Source organism: Lissotriton vulgaris, unplaced genomic scaffold (assembly GCF_964263255.1).
Source record: "Lissotriton vulgaris unplaced genomic scaffold, aLisVul1.2 SCAFFOLD_2634, whole genome shotgun sequence".
Lineage (NCBI taxonomy): Eukaryota > Metazoa > Chordata > Amphibia > Caudata > Salamandridae > Lissotriton > Lissotriton vulgaris.
The window spans coordinates 226,545-243,248 of record NW_028244396.1 but is presented as its reverse complement, the minus strand read 5'-3'; the positions used below and the strand labels follow the sequence as shown (position 1 = coordinate 243,248).

At 51.6% G+C, this 16,704-nt stretch overlaps 1 protein-coding gene across 1 annotated transcript in view; it reads right to left on the bottom strand.

Annotated features, from left to right (window-relative positions):
- The window catches only part of LOC147667570 (CMP-N-acetylneuraminate-beta-1,4-galactoside alpha-2,3-sialyltransferase-like), a gene marked incomplete at its 3' end in the record, with an annotated part of 272,337 nt that overhangs the window by 90,763 nt on the left and 164,870 nt on the right, over positions 1-16,704 (bottom strand). The window contains exon 4 of the mRNA XM_086948813.1: positions 5,190-5,282. Coding sequence (XP_086804939.1) covers positions 5,190-5,282 — 93 coding nt within the window. The remainder of the gene's footprint in view (positions 1-5,189; positions 5,283-16,704) is intronic.

Below are 16,704 nucleotides of genomic sequence, written 5' to 3'. Positions count from 1 at the left end.
AATTAAATAACGTTATAAGCTGTAACTGGTCAGTGAAATGCTAAACGTACTAAAAATTTGTATGTTTTGCTATTTCTAGCCACGCCCCTGACTCCGCCCACTGATTCAATCTTCGGTTGTTCCCGCCCCCTGATTCTCCACCCACAGTTCCCCTACTTTTTTTCCCCACTTCGACCACTGGGGAGAGACAGGGACCTGGAGGACGATCATGGGAGATTAGGATGTGGAACACGCATATGAGAGCGCCAGGGACCTGGAAAACACATGTAGAACATACAAGTGCCTGCAAGACGAATATGGGAGAGACGGGGAACTGGAAAAGGTATGGAAGACACAGGGACCTACAACCCAAATATGGGAGGTACAGGGACCTGGAGCACACGTGTGGGAGAGATCGAGACCTTGTACATGCGTGTGAGAGGCTTAGGAATCTGGGTCCCGGCTCGGGGCACATATACAGATACGAGGCACGCATGGGCGAGACAAGGACCTGGGACACAGGGGGTTAATCTTATCCAAGCCGCTCAAAGCCTCTCACAGCCTCTCACATCCGGGTGCAGCGCTCTGTGTATTGTTCACCGGCCCCAAGCATGAAACCTGCCTCGCGCAGGAAACCTTAGACCGGGGCGAGTGTAAGTGCAGCGTGCGTGCACTTATTAAATGAATCCGCCCGGCTGCACCGCGGCTCGGGTTCTCGACACCCCCCAGGTGCGGGACCATTAAACACAGGCCCGAGCAGCCAGGCTCACACAGGCCCGGCTCGGGGGTTACATGGACTGGGCTTTGCAGACTCATAAACATACAATGGAAAACAAGGCCTGCCCCGACTCTGACACGTACGCATGAGGTTCCCTCTGGTGCGCAGCGAACCCAGACCTAAACCAGGCTCAATACTGCATGTAAACAATGATTCCTACTCAGGGCGGCACCGAGCGAGGGATGCTCGGTTCTTCCAAACAGGCGCCGAGTAAAGGGAGCAGAAGGCCTAGGGTCTGGAAAGAGCAGCTCTTTACCTGACCCCTCTGCAGCTTTCCTTGGGGGGACTCTTGAGTACAGATGGGCGAGACACCGAAAGCTCGAGCCCAGCTCGCGATGCCCTTGGACTCTCGAGCCCACAACGAGCCGAGCTGTCATGAAGCTGCTGCCGCAACCCCCGCTCTACCCTCAGGCGCCAAACAGAAACAAAGTAACCTTGGGTGGAATAAAGGAAAGAGAAAAGGAGGCCCGTGCAGCGGGTGATGCACATTGTGAAACCAGAACACTTGGACCCAATCCCGGGTTCCCTGTTGAGATAGACGTGTGATCGTCCGCAAATATTGTATTTCACCGTGTCTCCTCCTTCGTCATCACATGACTTAGCCTTAGTATGTGAGTTCAGCATGTGGCTGTACAAAACCTCTTGGGTTTGATTTACTAGACTATCGCCCCCTCTACAACAGGAATCCAGGCCGCTTATAAAGTACACATGACAACTTACTTGCCTCTTTGTTCACTGATGGTTATGCTGGCAGGAGCGTGTCTAAATCATCTTTAAAAATCATAACCACAAAATGCAGTGCTATAATCTGCTGTACAAATACGCCCAGTACATATTGTTTGGGGTCAAGGGCAACAGGTTTTGATGTTTATTTTATCCTAGTGACAAGTAGGCCCAATCCCTTTGGCTGCCAGATTACACTACCACAATATGGATCAGGGAAGGGCATTGGCAGCAGTTAAGGTAATATTTGTGTCCAAAAGCTAATGCTGCTCCAACTTGCATTTAAGAATCATTCATACAAAACCTTTATTATTAGGGTGAGCGCTCTAGGGGAATATTGTTACCTCGGACTGCACTACTGAAAATGGATCGAGTATAAAAATGTATAAACCTTTGCAAAGTTTAACAATATGAAGCTACTTAAAATGCTCCCAGAATGCTCTTTGGTAAGATGCAAATATTTGCAGAGGCTTCAAAACAAAATTGAGGATTATTTGCTTTCAAAATAAAATATTCACAAACAAATGTAACTGGAAAAAAAAGTTTTGCTAAATTACAGTGAAATGTTAGGTACCGTTTCTTTGAAGCATTATTTACCAAAATGTGTTGATACATGCTAGTATTTCCCCCAAAAATCATAATGGAAAATCAGTGTAACCAACTTCAACAAGATTATGGGAAACATGAAAATAAACAAGCAATGACAAAGCCAATAGGCCTGACATTGGTGGTCAGCCTTTTGGTTCTGTCAATGCATGTCTTGTTTCGACATGTTTTTTATAAAACCTTATTGTTGTAGGTATTGCCGGGCCTTCGCCATTATAACAAACATTGGCAAAACACAAAGATATTTTTGGTTTCAAAAAGCACACTTTGCGACAGTAGTTCCTCGCATTGAACAACTAATTGTGGGCTAATATGCTTCTAGTGAAAGAGCAGAATGCTGTCACACTGAAGCCAGCCTACAGAGAAAGGGATACACTTTCAATAACACCAAAAGATCTTGCTTAGCACCAGACCTAATTAGAACCTAAATTCTTAATGAAATTCACAAAGGTGCATCCATGGTACATGCCCTTGATTTAGTGCAGAATTACAGATTTCATGATTTCACACACATTTACGGAAGTAGGCCTGGAAATCATACTCCTAGACAATATTTGTGAACTCCATTTTAGCACGGGCAAATATGCATGTGTAGATTTGCTCATGTGAAAATCTGTTGAGCGTTTACAAGTTCACTTTTTTTCCAACCCTGGAAGAAGTTTTTCTTCTGCCCTTGTCAAGGAGTACATTTCCAACCTTTCTTAGTATGGGAGAAGATTAGAGACGACCTGGTGAAAACCCCTAAAACATGCACGCTAGTAGATACTATTGCTTACTGCTCCCTCCAATCCCAGTATGCAGAAAGGTGGCAACATAAGGGAAATGCTAGTAATCACACCTTACTATAGCGTGAGCCCTGGCATAATCAGAGAGGCTAGTATCAGAGCTCTTACTACACGGCACCAAAGGCACACGTGGATTTTGTTACAGAACACGTAGATTTAAGAAGCAACCTGTCCCATGGACAAGTAGATATTTGATTAAATTCCACACTCCTGCGTATCTCAAGAAGTGAGACTATGAAAGAGCCCTCCGGTACACACACTCCAGAGCATCAACATGCCTCTCTGAAAACGTGCAGGTACATTAAGAAGCCTTCCTACACATGCACACTAGAGTCCCAACACATATCACAAAAAGTGAGAGCCAGTGGGTACACGGGCGAGCCCTCCCGTACATCCACACTAGTGTACCCAATGATGACCCGCAGTGTGTATGTACATACTAGCGTACCCACGCATATCTGAAGAAGTGACAGACAGGAGCCCTCTTGTACACACTCTAGCATACCTACACGTATCTCCATAAGTAAAAATCTATAGGTACAGTAGCCCTCCTGCACAAACACACTAGCACATCAACACATAGCGAAGAAGTGAAAACCTATTGGTACAGAAAGGAGCCATGCTGTGCTGTACACACTACCGTAGCAACACATATCTGAAGAAGTGAGAACCTGTAGGTATAAGAGGGAACCTGTTGTACATACACACTAGAGTACTGACAAACGGTGTGAGAAGTGAAACTCTGCACTAGGTACACAGACACACGCTAGTGTTTTAACACGTAGCTCAAGAACTGATAACCTCTAGGTAGGCGAGGGAATCCTCCTGTACATACACACTAGCATCACGAAACATAGCTAATGAAAACTTATAGGTACAGGAGGGAGCCCTGCTGTACATAAACGCTAGCATACCAACACAAATCTTAAGAATTGATAACCTGTAGGTACAGGTGGGAGCCCTCCTGTACATACACACTAACGTACCAACACATCTCAAGAAGTGAGAACCTGTAGGGTACACAATGGTGTCTCCTGTACATATACATTGGTGCACCGAAACATAGTGCAAGAAGTGAAAGTATGTACACAAGGCAGCCCTCCTGCACACACGGACTAACGTACCAACACATCTCAAGTAGTGAGAACCTGTGGGTATGTGATGGAGTCTTCTGTACTCAAAGTATATGAAACATAGGGCAAGAAGTGAAAACATGTACAAGCGGAGCTGCTCTGTACATACACACAAGCATATCAATATACACCCCAAGAAGGTGTGAGAGCCTGCTAGTATAGCAGGGAGTTCTCTGGTACCGACATGTATATCTAGAAATACATGTGCATGCGTTCTGGTACATACCCCAAAAAGTGAGACCCTGCAAGGCTAAGAGGGAGCCCTCTGAGACATACACCGATACATATCTCAAGAAGTTAGAACCCATAGAGAGTTCTCATGTGCATACACACTAGCACACAGGTGCAAATCCCAAAAGCCTGTAGGTACAGAGGGAGCTCGCCTGTGCATACACGCAACACACAGACACATAACCCAACAGCCGGTAAGAACAAGAGGGAGCTCTCTTGTGCATATATACGCTAGCACACAGATGCATATCCCATGAGACTGTTAGTACAAGAGGGAGCTCTCCTGTACATACACGCTACCACGTGGCTACATATCCCACGAGTCTGTAGGTACTTGATGGAGTACTCTTGTACATAGAGGCTAATGCACGACACATATCCCAAGAGCCTGTAGGTACAAGGGGGAGCTCTGCTGTGTGCACAGGCTAGCACAGAGATACATAACCCAAGAGATGGTAGGTACAGAGGGCGCTCTCTGCACACACGCTAGCACATGGACACATATCCCAAGAGCCTGGGGGTACCAGGGGGAGCTCTCTTGTGTATACACACTACAGTACCGACAGACGTGACGATACACACCCCAAGATGAGAGACCCTGCAGGTAGGGGAAGGTGCCCTCCTGTACATTCACACTGGCGTTCTAACACGTACCTCAAGCATGGCACCCAAAAAACCCCTACGTGCCACCCATTTCTGCTGCCAATGGTATAAGATGACACGAACCCATGGGCACCAAGACAGTTCTATACAACACTCCTGCAGGGGCACAGGCACCACAGACCCCACAGACCCTTCAATCCACCGACCCCTTCGCAAGCAGCCACTGTCGCTCTGGACCGAGACCCTACAGCCTGGACGTGGAGGCGAGACGGTTCAGAGGGGGGGGTGGGGGGGGGGGGGGTGCAGGAGGCATGTTCTTTCATGAACCAATCAACAACTGGCTTCACTTACTTTGGGAAGATGGCCGTCATCAGTGCCGACGCATACCCAGGCTTGCAGGACCCTTCTGAGAAGTTGGCGAATCTTGATGCCAGGTCTGCAGGTCTACAAGAGAAGATTTGAGATCAGATCAGATCATGTAAAATGTCAAGGTTAGAAAACAAGACCTGGGGCAATCACTAGGAATGAGGTCATCTACTGAGGGTACAGGTGCCCGCTGGCAGCTGGAGGGCGGCTACCAATCCTACCCTCAGGACAGGCGCACGTTGGCAGCTGGAGAGCGGCTACCAATCCGACCCACAAGACAGGTGCCCGCTGCCAGCTAGAGGGCGGCTACCAATCCTACCCTCAGGACAGGCGCACGCTGCCAGCTGGAGAGCGGCTACCAATCCTACCCACAAGACAGGTGCTCAATGTCAGCTGGAGGGCAGCTACCAATCCTACCCACAAGACAGGTGCCCAATGTCAGCTGGAGGGCAGCTACCAATCTTACCCACTGGACAGATGCCCACTGGCAGCTGGAGGGCGGCCACCAATCCTACCCTCAGGACAGGCGCCCGCTGCCAGCTGGAGGGCGGCTACCAATCCTACCCTCAGGACAGGCGCACGCTGCCAGCTGGAGAGCGGCTACCAATCCTACCCACAAGACAGGTGCTCAATGTCAGCTGGAGGGCAGCTACCAATCCTACCCACAAGACAGGTGCCCAATGTCAGATGGAGGGCAGCTACCAATCTTACCCACTGGACAGATGCCCACTGGCAGCTGGAGGGCGGCCACCAATCCTACCCTCAGAACAGGCGCCCGCTGCCAGCTGGAGGGCGGCTACCAATCTTACCCTCAGGACAGGCGCACGCTGCCAGCTGGAGAGCGGCTACCAATCCTACCCACAAGACAGGTGCTCAATGTCAGCTGGAGGGCAGCTACCAATCCTACCCACAAGACAGGTGCCCAATGTCAGCTGGAGGGCAGCTACCAATCTTACCCACTGGACAGATGCCCACTGGCAGCTGGAGGGCGGCCACCAATCCTACCCTCAGGACAGGCGCCCGCTGCCAGCTGGAGGGCGGCTACCAATCCTACCCACAAGACAGGTGCCCAATGTCAGCTGGAGGGCAGCTACCAATCCTACCACCAAGACAGGTGCCCACTGGCAGCTGGAGGGCGACTACCAATCCTACCCACAGAAAAGGTGCTCAATGTCAGCTGGAGGGCAGCTACCAATCCTACCCACAGGACAGGTGCCAACTGGCAGCTTGGGTGCACCTACCAATCCTACCCACAAGACAGGTGCCCACTGGCAGCTGGAGGGCAGCTACCAATCCTACCCACAAGACAGGTGCCGACTGGCAGCTAGAGGGTGACTACCAATCTTACCCACAAGACAGGTGGCCACTGGCAGCTAGAGGGCGACTACCAATCCTACCCACAAGACAGGTGCCCACTGGCAGCTTGGGTGTGGCTACAATTCCTACCCACAAGACAAGTGCTCAATGGCAGCGGGAAGGCGACTACTAATCCTACCCACAGGACAGGTGCCCATTGTCAGCTGGGGGCAGCTATCAATCCTCCCCACTGGACAGATGCCCACTGGCAGCTGTAGAGGGACTACTAATCCTACCCACAGGGCAGGTGCCCACTGGCAGCTGGAGGGTGCTTACCAATCCTACCCACAGGATAGGTGACCACTGGCAGCTGCAGAGTGACTGTCAACTCTACCCAGGGAACAGGTGCCCGCTGGCAGGTGGAGAGTGACTGTCAACACTACCCTTAGGATGGGTGTCTGTGGGCAGCTGCAGAGAAACTGCCAACCCTGCTCCTCAGCGCCTTGAGACCCTACGGGTATGTAGCGCGCTTTACAAATGCCATTGATTGATTGATTGATTGCTCAGGGGATTGGCGCCACTTACTGCCACAAAAACCCAGTGGAGAGGTACCTGCTGGCAGCTGGAGAACAACAGTCATCCCTACCCAAGAGACAGGTGTCCACTGGCAGCTGCAGAGCGACAGCCAACCTTAAAGAGACAGGTGACCTATGGCAGATGGAGAGCGACTACCAACCCTACACACTGAACAGGTGCCCGCTGGCAGGTGGAGGGGCTACCAATCCTACCCACAGGACAAGTGCCCAGTGGCAGGTGGAGGCCACTACCAATCTTCCTGACAAGATAGGTGACCGCTGGCAGGTGGAGGGCGACTACGAACCCTAACCACAAAACAGGTGCCGGCTAGCAGCTGGACAGTGACTGCTACAGTGAGAGGACCCCTTGGTGTCTATGTCTGACACCCCTATAGCGGTGTGATCCCTTCTACAGGGAAAGGCCCCCCTGATGTCTGTGTCTGACAGATTACCCTGCTACTGGGAGAGGATCCCTTGGTGTCTGACATCCCTGGAGAGCTGAGAGGACCTCTTGGTGTCCGTGTCTGACACCCCTATAGAGCTGAGATCCCCTGCCATAGGGAGAGGGCCCCTTGGTGTCTGACATCCCTGGAGAGCGGAGATCCCCTGCCATAGGGAGAGGGCCCCCTGGAGTCTGATATCCCTGGAGAGCTGAGATCCCCTGCCATGGGAGGGGGCCCCTTGGTGTCCGATATTTCTGGAGAGAGATACAATTTAACCAGAGTGTGCCTCCAGGTGTGGACTCCGCTAATAAGTGCCCCGGCCCAAGATGGAGTCTGCCAAGACGCCTCGCCACAGGGAGAAGACATGATACCAACACACAGCGCCAGGGACACTCCACTGGGAAGAGGAACATGGAGAACATTTTCTTGAATGTGATGTAATATGGGGTCCCAGGAGGTGACCCCCGCCCCGAGGAGTGGGCATTCCACCGGGCAGTGTAGGGCCCCTATAGAAGGGGGAGTCACTACGCCCATTTCGCTGATGGACATTTATCAGAACAAATATTTTGCTAAGAAATGCAAACCATCTGGAGAGAGCTTGTTTTCATTTACATCTACAGGAAAATGCACAACGTGAGATACAGAAAGTAAAACAAAAACGAAAACCATGTCAAACAAATTCATTTAAACTAAATATTACAAACTCCACATAAGTTGCTAATTTTGCATCAGCACACAGGCATGCAGAGTCATCGGGGCAGCAGTAAAGCGACGCGGGGCGTCTGAGTGAACGTGGACCACAGGCCGTTCATCGTAAAGCCAGGACACAAGCCCTAAAAAAAGAAGTGGGGGGACTAACCTAGTTAGGCAGTATGCAAGTGACATCACGGCGCACAACATCACAGGAACTGACATCATAGAAAGTGGCATCACAAGGCACACTTTACAGGAAGTGGCATCACAAGAAGTGACATCAGATCTAAAGCCCTCACATATATGTTTAGCAGGTCTATCATGTGTACGTTTGAGCGCATTGCGAGGATAATAGCACAGTGAGCTATGGAAGATGATATGTGACTTCTACACCTTGTAATCCCCCAGTTTTATGTAACACATCCTGTACATTCATTTACAAACATATAATTTATTGTACGTGTAATATGCACGTGTTGATGTAAAGCGCTTTGACACCCTGCATTGGAATGAGTAGGGCTATACAAGAAAAATAGTCGTACTTAAATTATTTCAACCCCTCCTCAGGGGAAGTAAGCTCTATAGAAATGCCATTTGCTTTCTGTAAATACTGGGAAAGACCAACACACCTGACATTCTTACAGTGCATGCATGTCTCTTAAACAGAGCCTGCACAATTGAAAAGCTGCCTCTCTTAAGTATGTGTGAAGTGCTAACAAGGTGTGACCTGGAAGTGACCCATCATGGTTAACAGCTGGGCCACTGAAAGCCCCACCAATAGTCCAGGTGGCTCAGTGAGCACAGCAGCCTGGACACACCCACTGCACTGAGGGCGCATGATGCGGACCACGTGCTATGGAAGGAAAGCCTGAATCATCGCGAGAACGGATTACAATTTAAAGGAAGAGGAGCGCTCCCCGAACAGGCAGGCTTCATCACTACTGCAACTGCTTCCCCTACCACCCTATCTTGCTGCCGTGCATTGTTTTACTGTAAAATGTATAACAGATAACGTTCCCCCGACGAGGTCGGGAAGCACTCGGATTTGCATCGAGTTCCAGACGCGGTATCAGAGTGCGCAGTTAATAAATATTAGCAAAGCAAACCTTGCAGGGAATCTTACTGCCTCTGTCACACGTGCGAAAGCAAACAATGGCGGCCATCTTAAAAGAATTTTTAATGAAAGCAAAAGAAACATTATTCAAAGACGGCTGGCGGGTATGTGCGCACGACTGTCATCTTTGAATATTTTTTATTGCTTGAAAATCGATCAAACCTGGCAACTGCATGTGCTTTCATCGTTACTTTTTTTTGCTTTTAGAAAACCCTTACAAAACAGGGCATACCCTTTCCACATAGGGTGAATAGCAAAACACTACTGGGGTGGTGTGGTGAGCAAAATAACGATGGATTAAACCCAGATCTGTGACTAGGGGTGAATGTTTTGCCATTGTGCAACATTCCGTCCATCATCTTGTGTTTTGTTACGCAACAACAGACAAGAGAGTGGCTGAAGAACTAGGACTGAGGAGATGGGGGTAGTTGGCGGGATGCGACCGCTGAGCCTGTAACCAGGCGAGGTCGCCCCCACACACCGCTGCTTCTGCCTCGTTTGCCTGCCTTGTGTACTGCTGCCTTCGTTTCTCTCACCATCTCGTTTTTATCTTCACCTTGCCTTGTGTGCCGTTGCCTTCGTTCTGCCCCATTTTTTATTGCCTTCGTTTCTCCCTCCATTTCGTTTTTCCTTCCCCTTGTGTGCTGTTGCCTTCGTTCTGCCACCTTTTTTCACTCGTTTCTCACCCCCCCCCGGACAACCCAGCCGCCGCTGAGCCGCCCTCGGACCTCCTTTCCCGCCGCTGACTCCCTGCGGCTCCGCCCACCTCCTGCCCATTCGCCGCCCCGCTCCCGCCACCCAGCTGCTCCTCCCTCCCGGCTCCTTACTTACGACGCCCACGCGCAGCGGGCGCGCCGATTTTGCGCCGAAGGCGCGCCAAAGGCAAGTCGTCTGCGCCCGGCCTGGACCGCGCCCAGTGCCAGGACCCCTGGTCCCCACCGATGCAAGACGACCCGACAGACCTACGACGCCGCTGCCCTCAACGCACTCAATGCCGGCCGGAACTCCACCTGCTGCCGGGGCGCCCCTAAACGCATTCACGGACCCTTCACCTGCAGAACCTGCAAGTTCACCTGCCTCCGAACCTGCACCGCGCCCGCCAAGCCAAGCACCAGCAGCAACCTCAAGTGCATCCTGCTCAACACCCGCTCCGTCCACAGACACTCCGTGGAACTCTGGAACCTCCTCGACACAACATCACCAGACGTCGCCTCCCTCACGGAAACCTGGATGAACACCTCCTCAGCCCCCAACATCGCCATCGCCATCCCGGACGGGTACAAGATCATCAGGAGGGACCGCGTCAACTAGACCGAAGGAGGCATTGCCATCGTCCACAAGAACACCATCCGCATCACGACCGACTCCAACGACACCTTCGCCGCCGCCGAGCACCTCCACTTCCAGATTCACACCGACCCGAAGACGACCCTCATAGGCACCCTCATCTACAGACCCCCAGGACCACGCACACAATTCAGCGAAGATATCTCGGGATTCATCAGCCCACACGCCCTCCCCTCCGCCGACTACATCCTCCTAGGGGACCTCAACTTCCACCTGGAGAACAACAAGGACCACAACACCGCTGCCCTGCTGGACAACCTCTCCAACCTCGGACTCAAGCAACTGGTCAACACCCCCACCCACTACGCCGGCCACACGCTTGATCCCATCTTCTCATCCAGCAAGCACATCACCTTCAGCCACTCCACCGGACTCCACTGGACCGACCACAGCTGCGTCCACTTCAGCTTCAGAAAAACCACAACCCACCACCACCCGCAACAGGTTCCTCACAGGAGCTGGAGCAAGATCACCGCCAACCAGCTCACCATCTCCCTCAGCCAGAACCCACCTGCCAGCACAACGGACCCGAACGAAGCAGCCCACAACTTCACGCAGTGGCTGACCGCCTGCGCCGACGACCTCGCACCACCTAAGAACCCTCCCAGCAGACCCAGAAGCAAGAAGGTCCCCTGGTTTACCGACGAACTCAAGGACTCCAAGAAGACCTGCGGCACCCTCGAGAAAGCCTGGCTCCTCGACCAGACCACTGAGAACATGACCGCCCTCAAACACGCCACCCGCAAGCACCACCAGCTCATCAGCACCACCAAGAAGAAATCATTGAAGGAGCGACTGGACAACAACGCCCACGACAGCAAGGAACTCTTCAGCATCGTCAAGGAGTTCTCCAACCCCAGCACCGGCAACAACGACATCACTCCTTCACAAGATCTCTGCGACTCTCTCGCCTCGTTCTTCCACCGCAAGATTGCCAACATCCACAACAGTTTCGGCGCACCATCCACGCACCCAACCGTCGAACCAACGCACCCCACCGCCACCCTCCGCACCTGGACCACGGTGACCACCGAAGACACAGCCCGCACGATGAACACCATCCACTCCGGATCTCCAACCGACCCCTGCCCCCACCACGTCTTCAACAAGGCTGACTCCACCATCGCACCCCAACTCCGGGACGTCATCAACACCTCCTTCAACACCGCCACCTTCCCGGAGAGCTGGAAGCATGCCGAGCTCAGCGCCCCACTGAAGAAACCAACAGCGGACCCCACCGACCTCAAAAACTTCTGCCCCATCTCACTCCTCCCCTTTCCTGCCAAAGTCATCGAGAAGATCGTCAACAGACAGCTTGCCGCCTTCCTCGAGACGAACGATTCCCTCAACCCCTCGCAGTCCGGTTTCAGAGCCAACCACAGCACCGAGACCGCCCTCATCGCAGCCACCGACGACATCCGAGACCTGCTAGACAACGGGGAAACAGCGGCACTCATCCTCCTGGACCTCTCTGCAGCGTTCGACACTGTCTGCCACCGCACCCTAGTCCAACGCCTCAGCAACACCGGCATCCAAGAGAAGGCACTGGAATGGATCATCTCGTTCCTCGCCGGAAGAACACAGAGAGTCCGCCTCCCCCCGTTTCTATCCGAGGCCACCGAAGTCATCTGCGGCGTCCCGCCAGGATCATCACTCAGCCCCATCCTCTTCAACGTCTACATGAGACCTCTTGCTGCCATCGCACGCCAACACAACCTCAACATCAACATCATCTCCTACGCCGACGACACCCAGCTGATCCTCTCCCTCACCAGAGACCCGACACCGCCAGAACCAGCCTACACGAAGGGATGAAAGACGTCGCAGAGTGGATGAAGAACAGCCGCCTGAAACTGAACTCAGACAAGACGGAAGTCCTCATCCTGGGACCATCGCCCTCCGCCTGGGACGACTCCTGGTGGCCCCCAGCCCCGGGCACCGCTCCCAAGCCAACAGACCACGCACGCAAACTGGGCTTCATCCTGGACTCCTCCCTCTCGATGACCAGACAAGTCAACGCCGTCTCCTCATCATGCTTTCACACCCTTCGCATGCTTCGCAAGATCTTCCGATGGATCCCGACCGAAACCAGGAAGACGGTCACCCAGGCCCTCGTCACCAGCCGACTGGACTATGGAAATACCCTCTAAGCCGGAACCACAGCCAAGCTACAGAAAAGACTCCAACGCATCCAGAACGCCTCCGCCCGACTCATCCTGGACATCCCCCGACGCAGCCACATCTCCGGCCACCAGAGGGACCTGCACTGGCTCCCCATCAACAAGAGGATCACATTCAGGCTCCTCAACCACGCACACAAGTCTCTCCTCGACCTGGGCCCCAAGTACCTCAACGACCGCCTGACCTTCTACACGCCCACCCGCCTGCTACGGTCTACCAGCCTCGCCCTCGCCGCCGTACCACGCATCCGAAGAGCCACCGCCGGAGGCAGATCCTTCTCCTACCTGGCGGCCAAGACATGGAACTCCCTCCCCATCCACCTTCGGCTGACCCAGGACCACCTCGCCTTCAGGAGACAACTCAAGACCTGGCTGTTCGAGCAGTAGCGGACCCCTTCCCCCAAGCGCCTTGAGACCCTTCCGGGTGAGTAGTGCGCTATACAAGTGTTATGATTGATTGATTGAAATGCTCGAAGGTGAGCAGCACAGTGGACTGTGCAGATGCGAGGCCTTCGGACAAGATATGAAAAGAAAGGAGCAAAAAGAGACAGGAGTAGCCGGGCAAGGAGTGTGGCTGCTGGGGCAGGGACCAGGCGGCACAACACAAGTTCCAAAACGTGAGCTCTCTGGCAGCAGTCTGCAACTTGTTGTCCCCCACAAAAAATAAAAATAAGAAATGAGCAAAAATAGCCGGAGGGTTGGGAATCTTAATAGCACTGGTGTAGGAAGCAAATGGAAGGCTAAAAGTAATCCAACTGGAATCACAGTAAGGAAGAAATAAATACTTCAGGTGCTCGACAAACACAAGCATATTGTGAAAAGCATGGAAAACCATCAAATACGGAGCAGGGAAATGAGAGAGACAAGAAAACCATCCAATTGTGAGCAAGGGGCTGACGCAAAGCCCCCTCTGTGAGCATTGTACTCTAGACAGTACGTCTTTGGCAACAGGCAGCTGTGTGTGGGCAGAGTGCCAAGAATGGTCTGGGTTGACGTAAGGATGTTGGGTGAGGTGCATGAGGTTTGGAGAGGTGATCTAAACGTGGGGTGGCAGCATCAATGTGTATAACTCAAGGTGTTATGGAGACTGAGAGAACAGACGCAGACACCATCTTTAATGAAAGTTTGTATCATACAATAGAAACTGTTGGTAACATGTGCCAAGTGACCAAATAGGTTGTTTACTATATGTGGCCTCTTCAGGAGAGATTGAAGCTCTGACTTGAGGCAACCCAAGAGTAAGCAAACCATGAATAAAATATATAGAGTAACCAAATAGCGAAAGAGGCCGGATTGTGAGGGCACTGTTAGCACACAAAATAGAATAACCAGGGAGAGAGAGAGGCCCATCCCTAGAAGCCCATTAAAGAATCCAGAGCTTAAACTACATGGAGTCCACCCAGGTGTGACAGAAGCCAACCCTGAAGGCTCTATTAAGCAACCAGTGAGTTAACTACATGGGGCGCACCATAGTGACAAAGGTTGAACCCCCGAAGACACTGTCAACCGTTGAGTTCACTATATGAGATGTACTGAGGAACAACAGACATCTAATCAGAGGCACTGAGACGCAACTTACAAATAAACTACTGTTGGAACGGAAATGTCCTTCACATGGTGACAGACGGGTACACCGGCCCTGTGTGTGCCCCAGCTGCCAAGATATCTGGATCCCTGGTGCTCACTTTTGCTGTCCGGGGCAAACACGGACCATGCAGCATAAAATAGGCCTGTTTCACCAATTGCGTTCTCGTTAGATTAGGATGGGCGCCCAAAGCGCTACCATCATGATAGTGAAAAGCTGCTGCCTTTACCACAGGTACGAGCGTGGTGGTGGCGGCAAACTGTGCAGTGATCTGTAGGAGTGAACACGTCTTCTAACGTGTGACACCGGAGTGAGGCCTACTGTCCACTCGTGAGGTTTCTGCTGCAGGTGCTTAACTCAGCCTTGGGTTACATCAAGTAAATATGTAGCACTGTGCAGCGTGCAAGGGGTTGCATGAATGTGCTAGGTATAGGACTGTCTGTGAGTGGTACAATACATGGAAGACTCTGGGTCTCCATTTTGGGAGACCCAGGGCTGACAGAAGGTGCATGAGGAGGTAGATATGTGGCTTGCTGCATTCCTGAGAACTAGGAGGGTCACACACTGGAGGAAGGAAGAGCCGGGCTCTTCTGGACACTTCAAATGGTGCTCTTTGATTCAGAGAGAGGTCACTGGAAAGAGGACTAAGCACATCTTAGAGAGGAGATGAGGCTGAGAAGGGAATCACAAAGGGTAGGAGATGTGGCTCTAGGATAGCCCTTTGATGCTCATATCACTGAGACTGATGTTCACATGTGACCCTCTAGTCACTCCCATGGCCTGCGTTGTTGCACTATCAGATCTGGAGTTGCTCCTGCTTTAACAGGCTGCTTTCAGGAGGAAGGGCAGGGCAGAGGAGTGGGCACTTAAAAGGAAGCAGACCCAAGACACGAACTTCAAAGGCTCAGACACAAAATTACATTTCTGGAAATAGATTTAAGAAGGGGAGCTCAAGGCCCCCCAAATTGTCAACTGCAAAGCAGCCAGTCAGACTGTATGTCAAGAAGAGGCTCTGCAAGTCTTCTTCCTGTCACCAGGACTGGGTTCAAGTTCTGCTGGGTGAGGTGACACCACCAAGGGAAATTAGACCACCTTGCCTGGAGCACCAACCTTGTGCAGATTCAACTAAGCAACCCCACATGCTAGAGGAGAGCTGCCATGAAGGTAGCCATCACCCGTGTGTTGAGTAAACTCAGGGACATCGAATGTTAGAAGGGACCGCTGTTAAAATTGTACTACTGCTGTGCCAATCGGGCAGTCACCCATGTGCATAGTAAAATCAGCGATCCTGTATCCTAGAGGGTGGCCGTCGAGAAGTTTATATTACTGCTGTGCCGAGCAGTCCGTCACCCATAAAGTTGACGACACTGTACGACAGAGAGGGCGCCGTGAAGATTGCATTACTGATGCGCCGATAAGGCCATCACCTGGGTGCGGAGGAAAGTTGGTGACCCATTATACCATAGGGAAGCCGCAGTGAAGAACAAGGATCACTGCCTGGTTTCGCCGGAGCCAAGACGAAAGGACGCCGTGAAGATCTGTGCGTGCCTGAGAATCGCAATCAGAGCGATTGTTTCCCTACCTGAGAGAAGGATCAAAGGAAATGACCAAGTCATATGAGGAAGCTCCATGGACGACCAGCCACTGCTCCTGCAAAGCAGAGTGTGCTACTCACCGTCATGCAACGGCTGCGGACCCCAGCTACGCCAGACTGTGGAATGCTCCTGGGGACGCCGTAAGGGGGAGTAAGACTGATCACAGGGCTGAAGGCCCACCAGAACTTGTTCTGCCTAATAGTTCTTTAGGCACTGGAATCCGTTTGACTTTGGAAGAGTCAGAGTAGGACTCCTAAGACTCAGAATACTAGTGGGCCCTAATCTGAATGTCGCCTAAAGGAATAACCACTACCGCTATTGAAAGGGAAGTGGGACCCAGGGATTGGTCTATTGAACACTAGAGTACTGATCTAATGGAACTGTGTGTATTATTTGTGTATGCCGTATTTTACTTTGTGTTCGTATATACGTACTAATTTATTAACAAAAGTGAGTATTAGACTGAACAAACATTTACTGCTGATATTGAACATACTCATTTGGAAAGAATATATTAGCCTGCGAGATACGAGATACTATATAAGAGTTGACATCCGGGATTATATTATTTTCCTAGGAGACGTATGTGGAAATTTGAAAATAATAATTTTCGTTTACACGTTATCGAGAAGAAATTAGGACCGTTTGAATTTGGATATTAGATAAGGATGT